The sequence below is a fragment of the Borostomias antarcticus genome (genome assembly GCF_949987555.1).
Source record: "Borostomias antarcticus genome assembly, chromosome: 12".
Taxonomy (NCBI): domain Eukaryota; kingdom Metazoa; phylum Chordata; class Actinopteri; order Stomiiformes; family Stomiidae; genus Borostomias; species Borostomias antarcticus.
Genome location: NC_140245.1, coordinates 15,991,217 through 16,004,976, shown reverse-complemented (window position 1 = coordinate 16,004,976; position 13,760 = coordinate 15,991,217). Strand labels below are relative to the sequence as shown.

Here is a 13,760-nt window from a genome sequence, read left to right as displayed (position 1 = left end):
AAAGCGAGCCTATAATCTTTAAATTGTTTAAGTCAAGAAAATGCGCCTATAGGAAAAGCGAATGAGCACAACCGGATGGACATAATTTAAATGTAAATACAATAACTTCATGTTTGGCGGGTTGGGTGCGGGTTAGAAGATAATTTCGTCGGGTGGGTGGTGAGTGAATAATTGATGAGTGCACATGGATTTGGGTGCTCAAACTCCAACCGCGCATCTCTAACACACACACACTTTCCCACCCAGGTAAACACCAGCTCTAATCTCTGTGTGTGTGTGTGTGTGTGTGTGTGTGTGTGTGTGTGTGTGTGTGTGTGTGTGTGTGTGTGTGTGTGTGTGTGTGTGTGTGTGTGTGTGTGTGTGTGTGTGTGTGTGTGTGTGTGTGTGTGTGTGTGTGTGTGTGTGTGTGTGTGTGTGTGTGTGTGGCAGGGGAGCGGTGAATGGCAGCAGCTCGTCTCTTTACGCTGCCCTGGTTGATGACCTGGAGGCAGAGCCACCGCAGAAGACCAAGAGCAACCGTACGCTCACACCACACACACACGCACACGTTCTGAACAACAACGTTTGGTTTCCGTCTGCTCATTCACTCACTATTATCTTTTTTCTCTCCATCGTGGTCTCTCTCTCTCTGTAACCCTCTTTTTCTTTCTCTTGCCCTCCCTCTATCTCTCCCTCCACCATTCATCTCTCCCTCCCTCCCTTCCCCCCCTCTCTCTACCTCCCTCCACCACTCTCTCTCTCTCCCTCCCTCCTCCCCTCTCCCTCCCTCCCTCTCCCTCCATCCCTCCCCCTCTGTTCATCTCTCTCTCTCCCTCCCTCCTCCCCTCTCTCTCTCCATCCCTCCTCCCCTCCCTCTCTCTCTCTCCCTCCCTCCCTCTTTCTCCCTCTCTCATCTCTCTCTCCCTCCCTCATCCCTCCCTCCCCCAGTGTCGTTCGAGGACAAGTTCAAGGCCAACCTGGAGCGCGGGAACGCGGAGCTGGAGAAGAGGAGGCAGGCCCTGCAGGAGGCGCAGCGCCGCGAGGAGGAGCGCCGCGCTCAGAAGGAGAGAGAGGAGCGCGAGAGGAGAGAGAGGGAGGCCAGGGAGGCCGAGGAGAGGAGGAGGAAGGAGGAGGAGCGGCGGCTGGAGCGACAGAGGGAGCTGGAGCGACAGAAGGAGGAGGAGAGGCAGAGGGAGGTGGAGAGGAAGGAGGTGAGCCACGACCTGCACACACCCGGGAGGGAATGTTCTAATGGTCATGTCTAAGTGTGCGTGTGCGTGTGTGTGTGCGTGTGTGTGTGCGTGTGCGTGTGTGTGCGTGTGTGTGCGTGTGTGTGCGTATGTGTGTGCGCTCTGTGTGCGCGTGTGTGCGCACCTGTGTGTGCGTGTGTGTGCAGGCGGCCCAGCGGGAGCTGGAGCAGCAGAGGAAGGAGGAGAGTGAGAGGAGGAGGAGAGCAGAGCGGCAGGCCCAGAGGAGTCAGGAGCAGGAGGACATCAGCAGACTGAGGGCCAAGAAGAGGAGCCTGGAGATGGAGCTGGAGGCTGTGGTGAGCGCACACACACACACACACGCATACATACATACACACCTACATACACACATACGCACACACATACACACACACATACACACACATACACAAACACACATACATACACACACGCACACACGTATACATACGTACACGCACACACATACATACACACATCGCGCACACACACACACATACATACATACATACATACACACACGCAAACACAAACAAACGCACGCACATACATACACACACAAACGCACACACACACATACACGTACAAAATCTACATGCAGATAGAATAACCACCCTCTCTTTCTCTATCCCCCTTCTCTCTCTTTCTCCCTCTCTCCCTCTCTCTCTCTCTCTCTCTCTCTCTCTCTCTCTCTCTCTCTCTCTCTCTCTCTCTCAGGGCAACAAGCAGAAGCAGATATCAGACCGTCTACGTGACGCCCAGAGCAAGAGGAGAGTTCAGAAGAGCGAGCTTGATCTGACCAATCAGAGAAGAGAGACACATAGACAGGACATTATCACCCTGCAGAGACAGCTGGAGGTATGTGTGTGTACATGCCTGTGTGTGTGTCTGTACCTGTGTGTGTGTGTGTGTGTGTGTGTGTGTGTGTGTGTGTGTGAATGCATATACAGTACATGTGTCCCATCCTGATGATGCGTTTCCTGTCGACCAGGAGTACCAGAGGAAGTTGTCCCAGCTGACCCCGGAGCAGCACAGGCTCAGTGAGAAGATCAGGAACATGGCGGTCAGCCACCTCCCAGGTCAGCCTAGCCTGCTGTGCTCTCTGCTCTCTCATTCCATCACCAGACGGGTTCTGATACCTGCTCTCTCATTCAATCACCAGACTGGTTCTGATACCTGCTCTCTCACCAGACTGGTTCTGATACCTGCTCTCTCATTCCATCACCAGACTGGTTCTGATACCTGCTCTCTCACCAGACTGGTTCTGATACCTGCTCTCTCATTCCATCACCAGACTGGTTCTGATACCTGCTTTCTCACCAGACTGGTTCTGATACCTGCTCTCTCACCAGACTAGTTCTGATACCTGCTCTCTCATTTCATCACCAGACTGGTTCTGATACCTGCTCTCTAACCAGACTGGTTCTGATACCTGCTCTCTCACCAGACTGGTTCTGATACCTGATCTCTCACCAGACTGGTTCTGATACCTGATCTCTCATTCCATCACCAGACTGGTTCTGATACCTGTTAGAACAATCACTAATTAGACTTTTATTTACATTACATTAGTCATTTAGCACACGCTTTTACCCAAACTAACTTTTATTATCCAATAATAATTGCATTTAACGTAGGTAGTCAGTGTACTACTACTCACCAGAACTCACAAGTGCCTCTCTTTTATAAACCAGTAACTACAGTAAAAGCATTTATAGCAAATTATAAATACAATAGATGCTTAAGAGGAAGGATTCTCTAGTACTTTTTGAAGAGGTGAGTTTTGAGCCCACGGTGACAGATGGACAGTGTCTCTGCTGTCCTGACGTCACTGGGCAGCTCGTTCCACCACTGCAGGGCCAGGAGTTCAGTCAGCCCTAGTTACCTAATGAGGACAATCCCACAGTCACCGACACAGACAGTCTCTACGGGGCTCTTTCCAGTATCCCCACCAACTGTGAATGATCTACTGTACAGCGCGTGTGTGCGTGTGCACATTGCGTACCACCTGCTGGCCACTGTGGGTAGTGTGTAGTGCTCTCTAATTGGCCATTAGCTGGGCCTAATTACCCAATTTTTTAATTCTTCGCCGTCAGTCTGGGACCCTTGTCAGTACCCGTGCCAAATATGGATGCTGTCTGGCCGACGGTATCCAAGGAAAATGGAAACAGGCAGAGATGCAGAGGTTTGCTCATTTATGTGTTAGATGGGATAGCATGCTATCTCTGCTCTGTTAGACCACCTATAGAGATGGCTGACCGTGGCGTCTCTGCTCTGAAGCCCCTGACGCACTGGAAGAGTCTGACGCGTGCGTTTTGAAGTACACCAATTGTTTTAAATGGCCGATCACGCACCGAAAGCGTTTTGACGTGAGTCAAACCGCCTTGACGCTTCTACTCCGAACTCGTTTACATTTTGGAGCGTCAAATGGGGACAAATCAATCTAAATTAAATCAGCTCCCTATCAAAGCTGACGCCTGCAGTGCGCCGTAGGAGCATCAAATGAAGCGAGTCAAATGAAGCGAGTCAAATGCAGCGCGTCAATTGACTCTTCCAGTGCGTTTGGGGCTTGAGATTCCTCATTGCTGATTGGTCAGGAGAGCTCAGAGAGGAACTGTGTCCTGTGGTCCCGCTGCGAGCGTCATTGCCTTCCTCTTGTCCTCCTCAGCGTCCACCATGTCCACGCTGAAGCACAGTGCCAGCGAGCGGAGGGGGACGTGTCGGAAGCTGAGGGAGCAGCTGGACGTCCTGGAGAAGGAGACGTCCGACAAGCTGTCCCACATGAACCGCTACAAGAAGGACATCCAGGTGAGACAAGTCCAGACCAGACCAGACCAGAAAGAATCTAGGGAGAAATGTCTCTAACATCTACAGAGTATTACTGCTATGCATTTGATTTAATGCGTTTGTTTGTTTTCACGTGGACACTGTAGTCGATAGAGTGAGGGAGACAGCTGATGCTGCTGTGGCCATTCGGGGTAGTGGGTGTCAAGAGGTCACACTTAGGCCACGGGGGGGGGGGCCTCTCCTCTGGGGTATTAATGACATCTCTATGGGACACTATAAACGGGCACAACCTAGACTGACAACCAATGGTGATTAAGATATCATGTTAGGGTGACAGGCGACACATCTGTATGGTCACTCCTCCACCAATCTAGCTTCACTAGGCCCTAAACGGGCAGGCTTAGGCGTGGGGGGTGGGCTGAGAGAGCACTATTTAACGTCTCAACCAAACCTTGAGACTTCGATTTGGAAACGGTAGGCAACTCGGACGGACAGATTCGCTACTCCCAGCAGGCAGGCCTGCTGATAACACCATGCGGGGAGGGAAGTCTAAGGCCTTGACTTCGCGCCACAGCCAGCAGAGAAGCAGGGAGAGAGAGAGACTAGGGAAACATCCCAGTGTTCCATGTGATTGTATCTTTGTACAATAAATCTATCGTCTGTTGCCGCTTCCAATCCCATGTTGGGTGATTTCATCAATGACTATCACAACAAAAAGGCTATTAACATTGTGGTTCAAAATTAGATGGTGCTGCAACTCTTATCAAGGCTTACAACAAAAATACACAACGCAAAGCAACAGAAGAAGAACGCCAAAAGCTAACATTTGTCCAGACCAGTCCAGACCAGACCAAACCAGACCAGTCCAGATGAGAGCAGACCAGTCCAGGCCAGGCCAGTCCAGGCCAGAGCAGTCCACTGGACCAGACCAGTCCAGACCAGTCCAGACCAGACCAAACCAGACCAGTCCAGATGAGAGCAGACCAGGCCAGTCCAGAGCAGTCCACTGGACCAGTCCAGACCAGACCAGACCAGGACAGGCTAGTCGACCAGAGCAGTCCACTGGACCAGACCAGACCAGACTAGTGCTAGGTAGCTTGCTGCTTTTCTCCCTGTCTTTAACCACTACTACTATTCTGGCCCCTCTGCCCTTCTTCCTCCCTCTGTCTGCCCCTTTCTGCCCCCCCTCTTCCCTCGATGCACCTCATAAACTCTCACTCCTCCACTCCCTCATAAACTCACCCCTCCACTCCCTCATAAACTCTCACTCCTCCACTCCCTCATAAACTCACCCCTCCACTCCCTCATAAACTCACCCCTCCACTCCCTCATAAACTCACCCCTCCACTCCCTCATAAACTCACCCCTCCACTCCCTCATAAACTCTCACCCCTCCACTCCCTCATAAACTCTCATCCCTCCACTCCCTCATAAACTCTCACCCCTCCACTCCCTCATAAACTCACCCCTCCACTCCCTCATAAACTCTCATCCCTCCACTCCCTCATAAACTCTCACCCCTCCACTCCCTCATAAACTCACCCCTCCACTCCCTCAAACTCTCACTCCTCCACTCCCTCATAAACTCACCCCTCCACTCCCTCATAAACTCACCCCTCCACTCCCTCAAACTCTCACTCCTCCACTCCCTCATAAACTCATCCCTCCACTCCCTCATAAACTCTCACCCCTCCACTCCCTCATAAACTCTCACCCCTCCACTCCCTCATAAACTCACCCCTCCACTCCCTCATAAACTCTCACCCCTCCACTCCCTCATAAACTCACCCCTCCACTCCCTCATAAACTCTCATCCCTCCACTCCCTCATAAACTCACCCCTCCACTCCCTCATAAACTCACCCCTCCACTCCCTCATAAACTCACCCCTCCACTCCCTCATAAACTCTCACCCCTCCACTCCCTCAAACTCTCATCCCTCCACTCCCTCATAAACTCTCATCCCTCCACTCCCTCATAAACTCACCCCTCCACTCCCTCATAAACTCTCATCCCTCCACTCCCTCATAAACTCACCCCTCCACTCCCTCATAAACTCACCCCTCCACTCCCTCATAAACTCTCACCCCTCCACCCTCCCTCTCTCCCTCCCTCACTCCCTCTGTAGGGTGCTGATGACTGTCTGCTGCAGGGTGTGCTCTCTCTACTGGCCTGCCTTAGTAACCTCTTCTACCTCCTAAAGGTGCTCTCTCTCTCTCTCTCTCTCTCTCTCTCTCTCTCTCTCCATCTCCTCTCTCTTCTCTTAATCTCTCTCTCTCTCTCTCTCCCTTTCTCTTGATGTCTCTCTGTCTATCTCTCTCGTGATCTCTATTTCCCTTTGTCCATCCATCTTTCTCTTTCCCTTTGTCTATCTGTCTCTCTCTCCTTCTCAGTCGGCCCCCTAAACCCGCCTGTCTCCGCCACGCTGCATGTCTGTCCTGAGGCCGTCTCATGTGTCTGTTGTCCAGTGTGCCTTTTGTCCGGTGTGCCTGTTGTCCGGTGTGCCTGTAATCCGGTGTGCCTGTTATCCGGTGTGTCTGTTGTCCGGTGTGTCTGTTGTCTCGTGTCTGTTGTCTCATGTGTCTGTTGTCCCGTGTGTCTGTTGTCCCGTGTGCCTGTTGTCCCGTGTGCCTGTTGTCCGGTGTGTATGTTGTCCAGCGTGTCTGTTGTCCTGTGTGTCTGTTGTCCCGTGTGTCTGTTGTTAAACCCTCAAGACAAACGTGAGGTTGGTCCGGCGCTCTGTGCATCGCTGCTTCGGCCGACTCTCTAGACTACCGACCCTCAGCTGAGCCCCGCCAGCGCCACCCATCTGTCTCCCACCTGCCTGCTCGCTTTACACTTTCCAGAAGCTTCCATACAGCTGAGCAGTCAGACTAGCGCAACCATCTATGACAGCGTCTGTGACCTTACAAAATTCAGGCGGGGAAAGAGGTCTGCAACAACCCGATCTGACACAAGTGTCTTCATGATCGTGTGTGTGTAAGACATGTCATGAGACACTTAATAAATGTTATAAATATGGTGTGTGTGCGTGTGTGTGTGTGTGTGCGCATTAGGATCTGCGAGACAGTCAGAGGAAGCAGCAGTCGGCGCTGGAGAAACTACAGAGCATCAGGGAGGACAAACTGCGCGAGCTGAAGAGAATGAGACAGCAGGAGGAGGAGAGGAAGAGGAGGGAGGAGGAGAATCAGAGGTAACAACCCACTGTCATATCCAAGACCATGACCGCCGCCCACAACCATAACTCGACCAGCGCACAGCGCTGACTCCTGTCACAGTACGGGATCTTTGCTGGTCGACTACTTCAAAACACAGGCAGTCACCACTCGGCGTCCCTAACGCTGCCCACAACGGCGATTTCACAATTTGCGTTTTCACAGAAAATGGGGCACCAATCAGGAGACTGCATTTTAATTGCTGCTCCGCCCCCATTCCCTGATTGGTTCCCGTAGATGATGACGAGATATACAACAGGAGTCCTCTAGTAGAATGAAGCAACGAGCGGTAACGATGGCATTAGAACAAGGCATAGCAGCCATAAGTGAAGTTATTACAGAAATAGACTCAATAACAACAAATTAGCCCTATTCCTGGCTTCCCTGGCATGTACTGTATCTGACTTGTACAGGTTAAAATATTTTCACCAAACATACAACAGCCATCCCTTCACGCTGTAAACCTCTGATTCAGATGAATTTTGCGGAGGTTTACAGGGTTAGGGTTAGGGCCAGGGTGCGCGCGCCAACGTTATTGACACAGAACTCTGTACTGTAATATTTTAACCTGTACTAGTCAGATACATGCCAGGGAAGCCAGGAATAGGACTAAACATGACATTCAGTGTCCTTATCCTTTAAAGAAGAACAAGAGCATTTCCGGAGGTTCTCAGCGGAAAAGTCGTTCTTCTGACTGGATTTGGCTAAACATTGATTTTTGATCTATGTTTTGTTGCTGATTGGCTAAAGGAGTTTGTCTGTCAAGGCAAGTACTCCTGCCCACTCAAATCGTTCTGGGTGTCTGGAAGTTCAGACTATCGTGAAAAACATTTTTTTTTGCGATGAATCTGACTACCAGGCTAGGAGGTGGAGTGGTTTGAGTTTGTGACCAGGCTAGGAGGGGGAGTGGTTTGAGTTTGTGACCAGGGTGGGAGGGGGAGTGGTTTGAGTTTGTGACCAGGGTGGGAGGGGGAGTGGTTTGAGTTTGGGACCAGGGTGGGAGGGGGAGTGGTTTGAGTTTGTGACCAGGGTGGGAGGGGGAGTGGTTTGAGTTTGTGACCAGGGTGGGAGGGGGAGTGGTTTGAGTTTGTGACCAGGGTGGGAGGGGGAGTGGTTTGAGTTTGTGACCAGGGTGGGAGGGGGAGTGGTTTGAGTTTGTGACCAGGGTGGGAGGGGGAGTGGTTTGAGTTTGTGACCAGGGTGGGAGGGGGAGTGGTTTGAGTCTGTGACCAGGGTGGGAGGGGGAGTGGTTTGAGTCTGTGACCAGGCTGGGAGGGGGAGTGGTTTGAGTCTGTGACCAGGCTAGGAGGGGGAGTGGTTTGAGTTTGTGACCAGGCTAGGAGGGGGAGTGGTTGGAGTTTGTGACCAGGGTGGGAGGGGGAGTGGTTTGAGTCTGTGACCAGGGTGGGAGGGGGAGTGGTTTGAGTTTGTGACCAGGCTAGGAGGGGGAGTGGTTTGAGTTTGTGACCAGGCTAGGAGGGGGAGTGGTTTGAGTTTGTGACCAGGGTGGGAGGGGGAGTGGTTTGAGTCTGTGACCAGGGTGGGAGGGGGAGTGGATTGAGTTTGTGACCAGGGTGGGAGGGGGAGTGGTTTGAGTCTGTGACCAGGGTGGGAGGGGTCAGCCACTTCAGGGCCCTGGAGGCGTGGCATTTAGTTTCAATCAAACGCTTCCCTCTCTTCCTCTCTTTCTCTCTTCCTCTTTCGTGCCTCATCCTCCCTCTCTCTCTCTCTCTCTCTCTCCCTCCCTCCCCCCTCCCCCGCAGGCGTATTAAGATGGAAAAGGAGCGCCAGTGGCAGGAGAAGGTGAAGAGGGAGGAGGACGAGAGGCAGAGGAGGGCGCAGGAGGAACGGGAGGCCAAACTGAGAGAGGAGGAGGAGAGGGAGACGCAGGCCCGCCTGCAGGCCGCCAGGGAGCAGGCCGAGCGAGAGCGCAGAGCCAGGGAGGAGGAGGACCGGAGGAGGAGAGAGGAGGAGGAGATGAGAGAACAGGAGCGCAGGAGGCAGGAGGAGAGGAGACGGCAGGAGGAGGAGGAATGGAGGAGGAGGGAGGAGGAGAGGAGGGAGGAGGAGAGGAAGAGGCAGGAGGAGAGAAGGCAAGAAGAGGAGAGGATGAGGCAGGAGGAGGAGAGGAAAGAGGAGGAGCGGAGGAGACAGAGGGAGGAGGAGGACAGGAGGTGCCAGCGAGCTGCGGAGGCCGCCATCAGAGATTCTGAGGAGAGGAGGAGAGCAGAGGAGGAGAGGAAGAGGAGAGAGGAGGAGAGGAAAAGACTGGAGGAGGAGGAGAAGGGGAGATGCGAGGAGGAGAGGAAGAGAGCAGAGGAGGAGAGGAGACGACAGGAGGAAGAGGAGAGGAAGAGGAGGGAGGAGAAGAGACGACAGGAGGAAGAGGAGAGGAAGAGGAGGGAGGAGAGGAGCCGACAGGAGGAAGAAGAGAGGAAGAGGAGGGAGGAGAGGAGCCGACAGGAGGAAGAGAGGAGACGACAGGAGGAGGAGGAGAAGAGGAAACGGGAGAAGGAGGAGAAGAGGAAACGGGAGGAGGAGGAGAAGAGGAGGCGGGAGGAGGAGGCCTCTCACCAGGAGAAGCCGAACGGAGGGAAGTCGAACATCCAGGAGAAGCTGACCGCTCTGCTCCGAGGTCTGGAGGAGAGGAAAGGTCACACACACTTCTCTCTTTTTACTGCTTTATAGTTTTAAAGCTGCATGAGATCACTGAGGCCTTTGGCGGCCCCTCTGGTCGTGATGATAACTGCAGTACACTAGCAGCACACTAGCAGTATACCAGCAGTAGAGTGTACTAGCCAGTACACTGAAATTCTAAAATAAAATGATACATTCACAGTCTCATGTGGTCTCATGTCACAAGTATTTTTTGGGTCTTGCTAAGGCCAATTCAAACTATTAGCAGAAAACCCTGAATATTTACCTATAAAAAGTTATCTCATGCAGCTTTAAAGCATTATTTTAGTAAGATATTTTATATATAATTTATATTTTAATAAGACATATTTCAGACATGGGCTCCAATGACACGCCAAAAACAGCATGCCTCTTCAGTTTAGCACTAATTAAAGACACGAGCAGCAAATACCAACAAGAGCTAGACTTCAGTTGTCTATAGTTCGTTTTAACCAAGTTAATCGTCCGAGAGCTCTCATTTGCAGTCTTCTGTGGGAATACATCACCTGAAGCGAAAAGCACTAAACTATGTTTTGTCCTCTCTTCTCATTGGCTGTTTCAGGTGGTCTGCAGCCCCAGGCCACCGAGCACAGGAAGTCGGCCGCGCTCACTTCCTTCCGAGCGCTCTACCCCTTCACTGCACGCAACCAGGACGAGCTCAGCTTTGAAGCCGAGGACATCATCCAGGTAGGAACTAGCTGACGTCCCAGAGAGCACCTCATCCATAAAACATGTTTGTGTCAATACTGAGGACTGGTGTGCGTGTGTGCGTGTGTGACTGTCTGTGTGTGTGTGTGTGTGTGTGTGTGTGTGTGTGTGTGTGTGTGTGTCTGTGTGTGTGTACCTGTGTGTGTGTGTCTGTATCTGTGTGTGTGTGTACCTGTGTGTGTGTGTCTATATCTGTGTGCGTGTGTGTCTGTATCTGTGTGTGTGTCTGTATCTGTGTGCGTGTGTGTGCGTGTGTCCCAGGTGGATGAGTCCACTGAGCGTGAGCAGGGCTGGCTGTACGGCAGTCGTCAGGGGACGATGGGCTGGTTCCCGGAGAGCTACGTGGAGAGACAGCCCCAGCCTGAAACCACCTCCGCTGCCGCTACCGCTGCTGTGTACGCCACCGTGGTCAAACCGGGCCTCAAACCCAAGCTCTCCAGCTCCTCCGAGGCCTCTGGACCAGCGGGCTCTGGCCCCAAGTCCGCCTTCACGCCCACGCACACACCCAACAACGCCCCCTCCGAACAGGGACAGGTACGGCCCCTATGACCCCCCGACGCCTGACCCCCCTCCACCCCCTGACCGTGACCTCTGGGTCCGGTAGACGTGGGAGGAGAGCGCCGGTTTTATTTGAATGCTCTGAACACAAGCCCTCACTTTCTTCATTCCTGACCTCTGACCTGTGCTCCTTTGCACAGCTCCTGTACTCATCCTGTCACCATCATCAGACCAGTGGTTTCCTCCCAGGAAGGGTGGGGTAGTATTCAGACCAGTGGTTTCCTCCCAGGAAGGGTGGGGTAGTATTCAGACCAGTGGTTTCCTCCCAGGAAGGGTGGGGTAGTATTCAGACCAGTGGTTTCCTCCCAGGAAGGGTGGGGTAGTATTCAGACCAGTGGTTTCCTCCCAGGAAGGGTGGGGTAGTATTCAGACCAGTGGTTTCCTTCCAGGAAGGGTGGGGTAGTATTCAGACCGGGCCACGTTTGTGTCACAGCTGCAGGCAAGCAGACTCATCACCAGCCATCAGAGGAGTCACAGAAAACGTGGAGAGCGGATCATGTCGTAACACCCCCGCCCCCCCCCCCCTTGCTGCTGGCCGAACATGCGCTTTCCTCGCGCCCTCTCCAATCCCACACAGATACCGCTCCGGAATCTTCCATCTATCTCCGCAGAGCAGGGGCGGCAAGGAATACGATGGACAGGACAGCACTGAAACTTAAATAGAAAAATGACACATTTCATAAGACAAAATATCTAATAACACCTTTATCTCTCTTCTATCTCGCTTCATGTCCGTTTCCTTCTCCCTCTTCCCTCTCCGTGTCTCTGTCCCCTCGTCCCCTCCCTCTCCGTGTCTTTGTCCCCTCGTCCCTTCCCTCTCCGTGTCTCTGTCCCCTCGTCCCCTCCCTCTCCGTGTCTTTGTCCCCTCGTCCCTTCCCTCTCCGTGTTTCTGTCCCCTCGTCCCTTCCCTCTCCGTGTCTCTGTCCCCTCGTCCCCTCCCTCTCCGTGTCTCTGTCCCCTCGTCCCCCCTCTGTCCAGGTTGTGGGGACGCTGCTGGCCCAGGCGCTGTGCTCGTGGACGGGGAAGACGGAGAGCCACCTGAACTTCAGCAGGACGGACGTGATCCGTGTTCTGGAGCAGCAGGACAGCTGGTGGCTGGGGGAGCTGGGCGGCCTGCAGGGGTGGTTCCCCAAAACATACGTCACCCTGCTGGGGGAGGGCGAGGCCACGGAGTAACTTACACACACACACGCACCAACGCACACACACACGCACCAACGCACACACACACGCACCAACACGCACGCGCGCGCACGCACACACACTCACCAACGCGCACACACACTCACCACACACACGCACGTACATACAGTACACACACATATACACCCACACACACACACATGCGAACGAACACACGCACACACACCGCACGCACGCACATACAACCACACAGTTACATACACATATTACACACACACCACACGCACACAGTCTCACACACACACACACATACACACATACACAAACACACACCGCATGCACACACGCACATGCATATACAAACACAGTCACACACACACACACACACACACACACACACCCGAAGTGACCCACTATCACATTCTAATCTTATCTTGCTGTGCACATATTTGCAGTTTACAGGACTTGGTTATCACAGAATTATCAATGCAATAATTCAGTCATGTGTGCAATGCCTTGAAGTGTGTGTGTGTTTAGAACGGTAACTGTGTCAAAGGTCTTCAGTAGAAGAGACTCTTCACAGACCTTCACACAGACCAGGGAAACTGCTAGAGATTTGAATTCATAAGCAATAAGGACCATTTCATGATTATTCATGATGATTATTCATGAATGTTACTCCTGAATATGATTGATATATTTGTTTATTGAAAGTTTGTTTGTTTGTTTACAGTCCTATATGTTCCTCTCTGGATGGATCTGACACCATTGACTCTCCGCAGCAAGAAGGTACGGAACCCTCATGCTGTCAATCAACCTGCCGCTCTGCTCTCATTGGTTGAATGGTTGATGGATGGTGCGTTGGTATAGAGACAGACGCTGACATAATAGGGCTGAAGGACAACGGATCTAGTACTCGGCAATGCTGCCTGTTTAGTTTGGCTGTGATACAGCCAACTCTGTGTACAATAACCCGGTTGGTTGAGGCATAGCACTGGCGCTACGGAGGTTGACGGTTCAAATCCTCCTTGTTGTAGGAAAACCCGGTGGGATAGCGGCACTCCAAAAAGAATAAAAGTGCAAGAATTTCTCGTGTTTCGGCAGTGTGCCTTCATCAGAGCATTGAATCTTCTCTTTTGTCTGATCTGTGCATTACTACCAGCTGTGGTTTCACCGTTAGCGGTGCAGATTTTGTGGACAACAGCAGCTTTTGCACTGTTTTTGTGGACATGTTGACCGACCGACAAGGCGAGCTAAAAAAAGAAAGAAAAAGTTGACATAATAATGCATCAACCGTTTATCGATCTTCCTCCCCCTCCTTCCCTCCCTCCCTCCTCCTCCCTCCCTCCCTCTTCCTCCTCCTCCCTCCCTCTTCCTCCTTCCTCCCTCCCTCCCTCCTCGTCCTCCCTCCTCCTCCCTCCCTCCCTCCCTCCCTCCCTCCTTCCTCCCTCCTCCTTCCTCCCTCC

At 52.5% G+C, this 13,760-nt stretch overlaps 1 protein-coding gene across 1 annotated transcript in view; it reads left to right on the top strand.

Annotated features, from left to right (window-relative positions):
• Positions 1-13,760, top strand: part of itsn2b (intersectin 2b) — a 47,469-nt gene that overhangs the window by 17,640 nt on the left and 16,069 nt on the right. Inside the window, exons 11-23 of the mRNA XM_084446448.1 lie at positions 430-518; positions 928-1,190; positions 1,376-1,525; positions 1,926-2,066; positions 2,200-2,287; positions 3,877-4,016; positions 7,051-7,187; positions 8,973-9,144; positions 9,652-9,862; positions 10,448-10,572; positions 10,855-11,127; positions 12,130-12,323; positions 13,028-13,083. Coding sequence (XP_084302574.1) covers positions 430-518; positions 928-1,190; positions 1,376-1,525; positions 1,926-2,066; positions 2,200-2,287; positions 3,877-4,016; positions 7,051-7,187; positions 8,973-9,144; positions 9,652-9,862; positions 10,448-10,572; positions 10,855-11,127; positions 12,130-12,323; positions 13,028-13,083 — 2,039 coding nt within the window. The remainder of the gene's footprint in view (positions 1-429; positions 519-927; positions 1,191-1,375; positions 1,526-1,925; positions 2,067-2,199; positions 2,288-3,876; positions 4,017-7,050; positions 7,188-8,972; positions 9,145-9,651; positions 9,863-10,447; positions 10,573-10,854; positions 11,128-12,129; positions 12,324-13,027; positions 13,084-13,760) is intronic.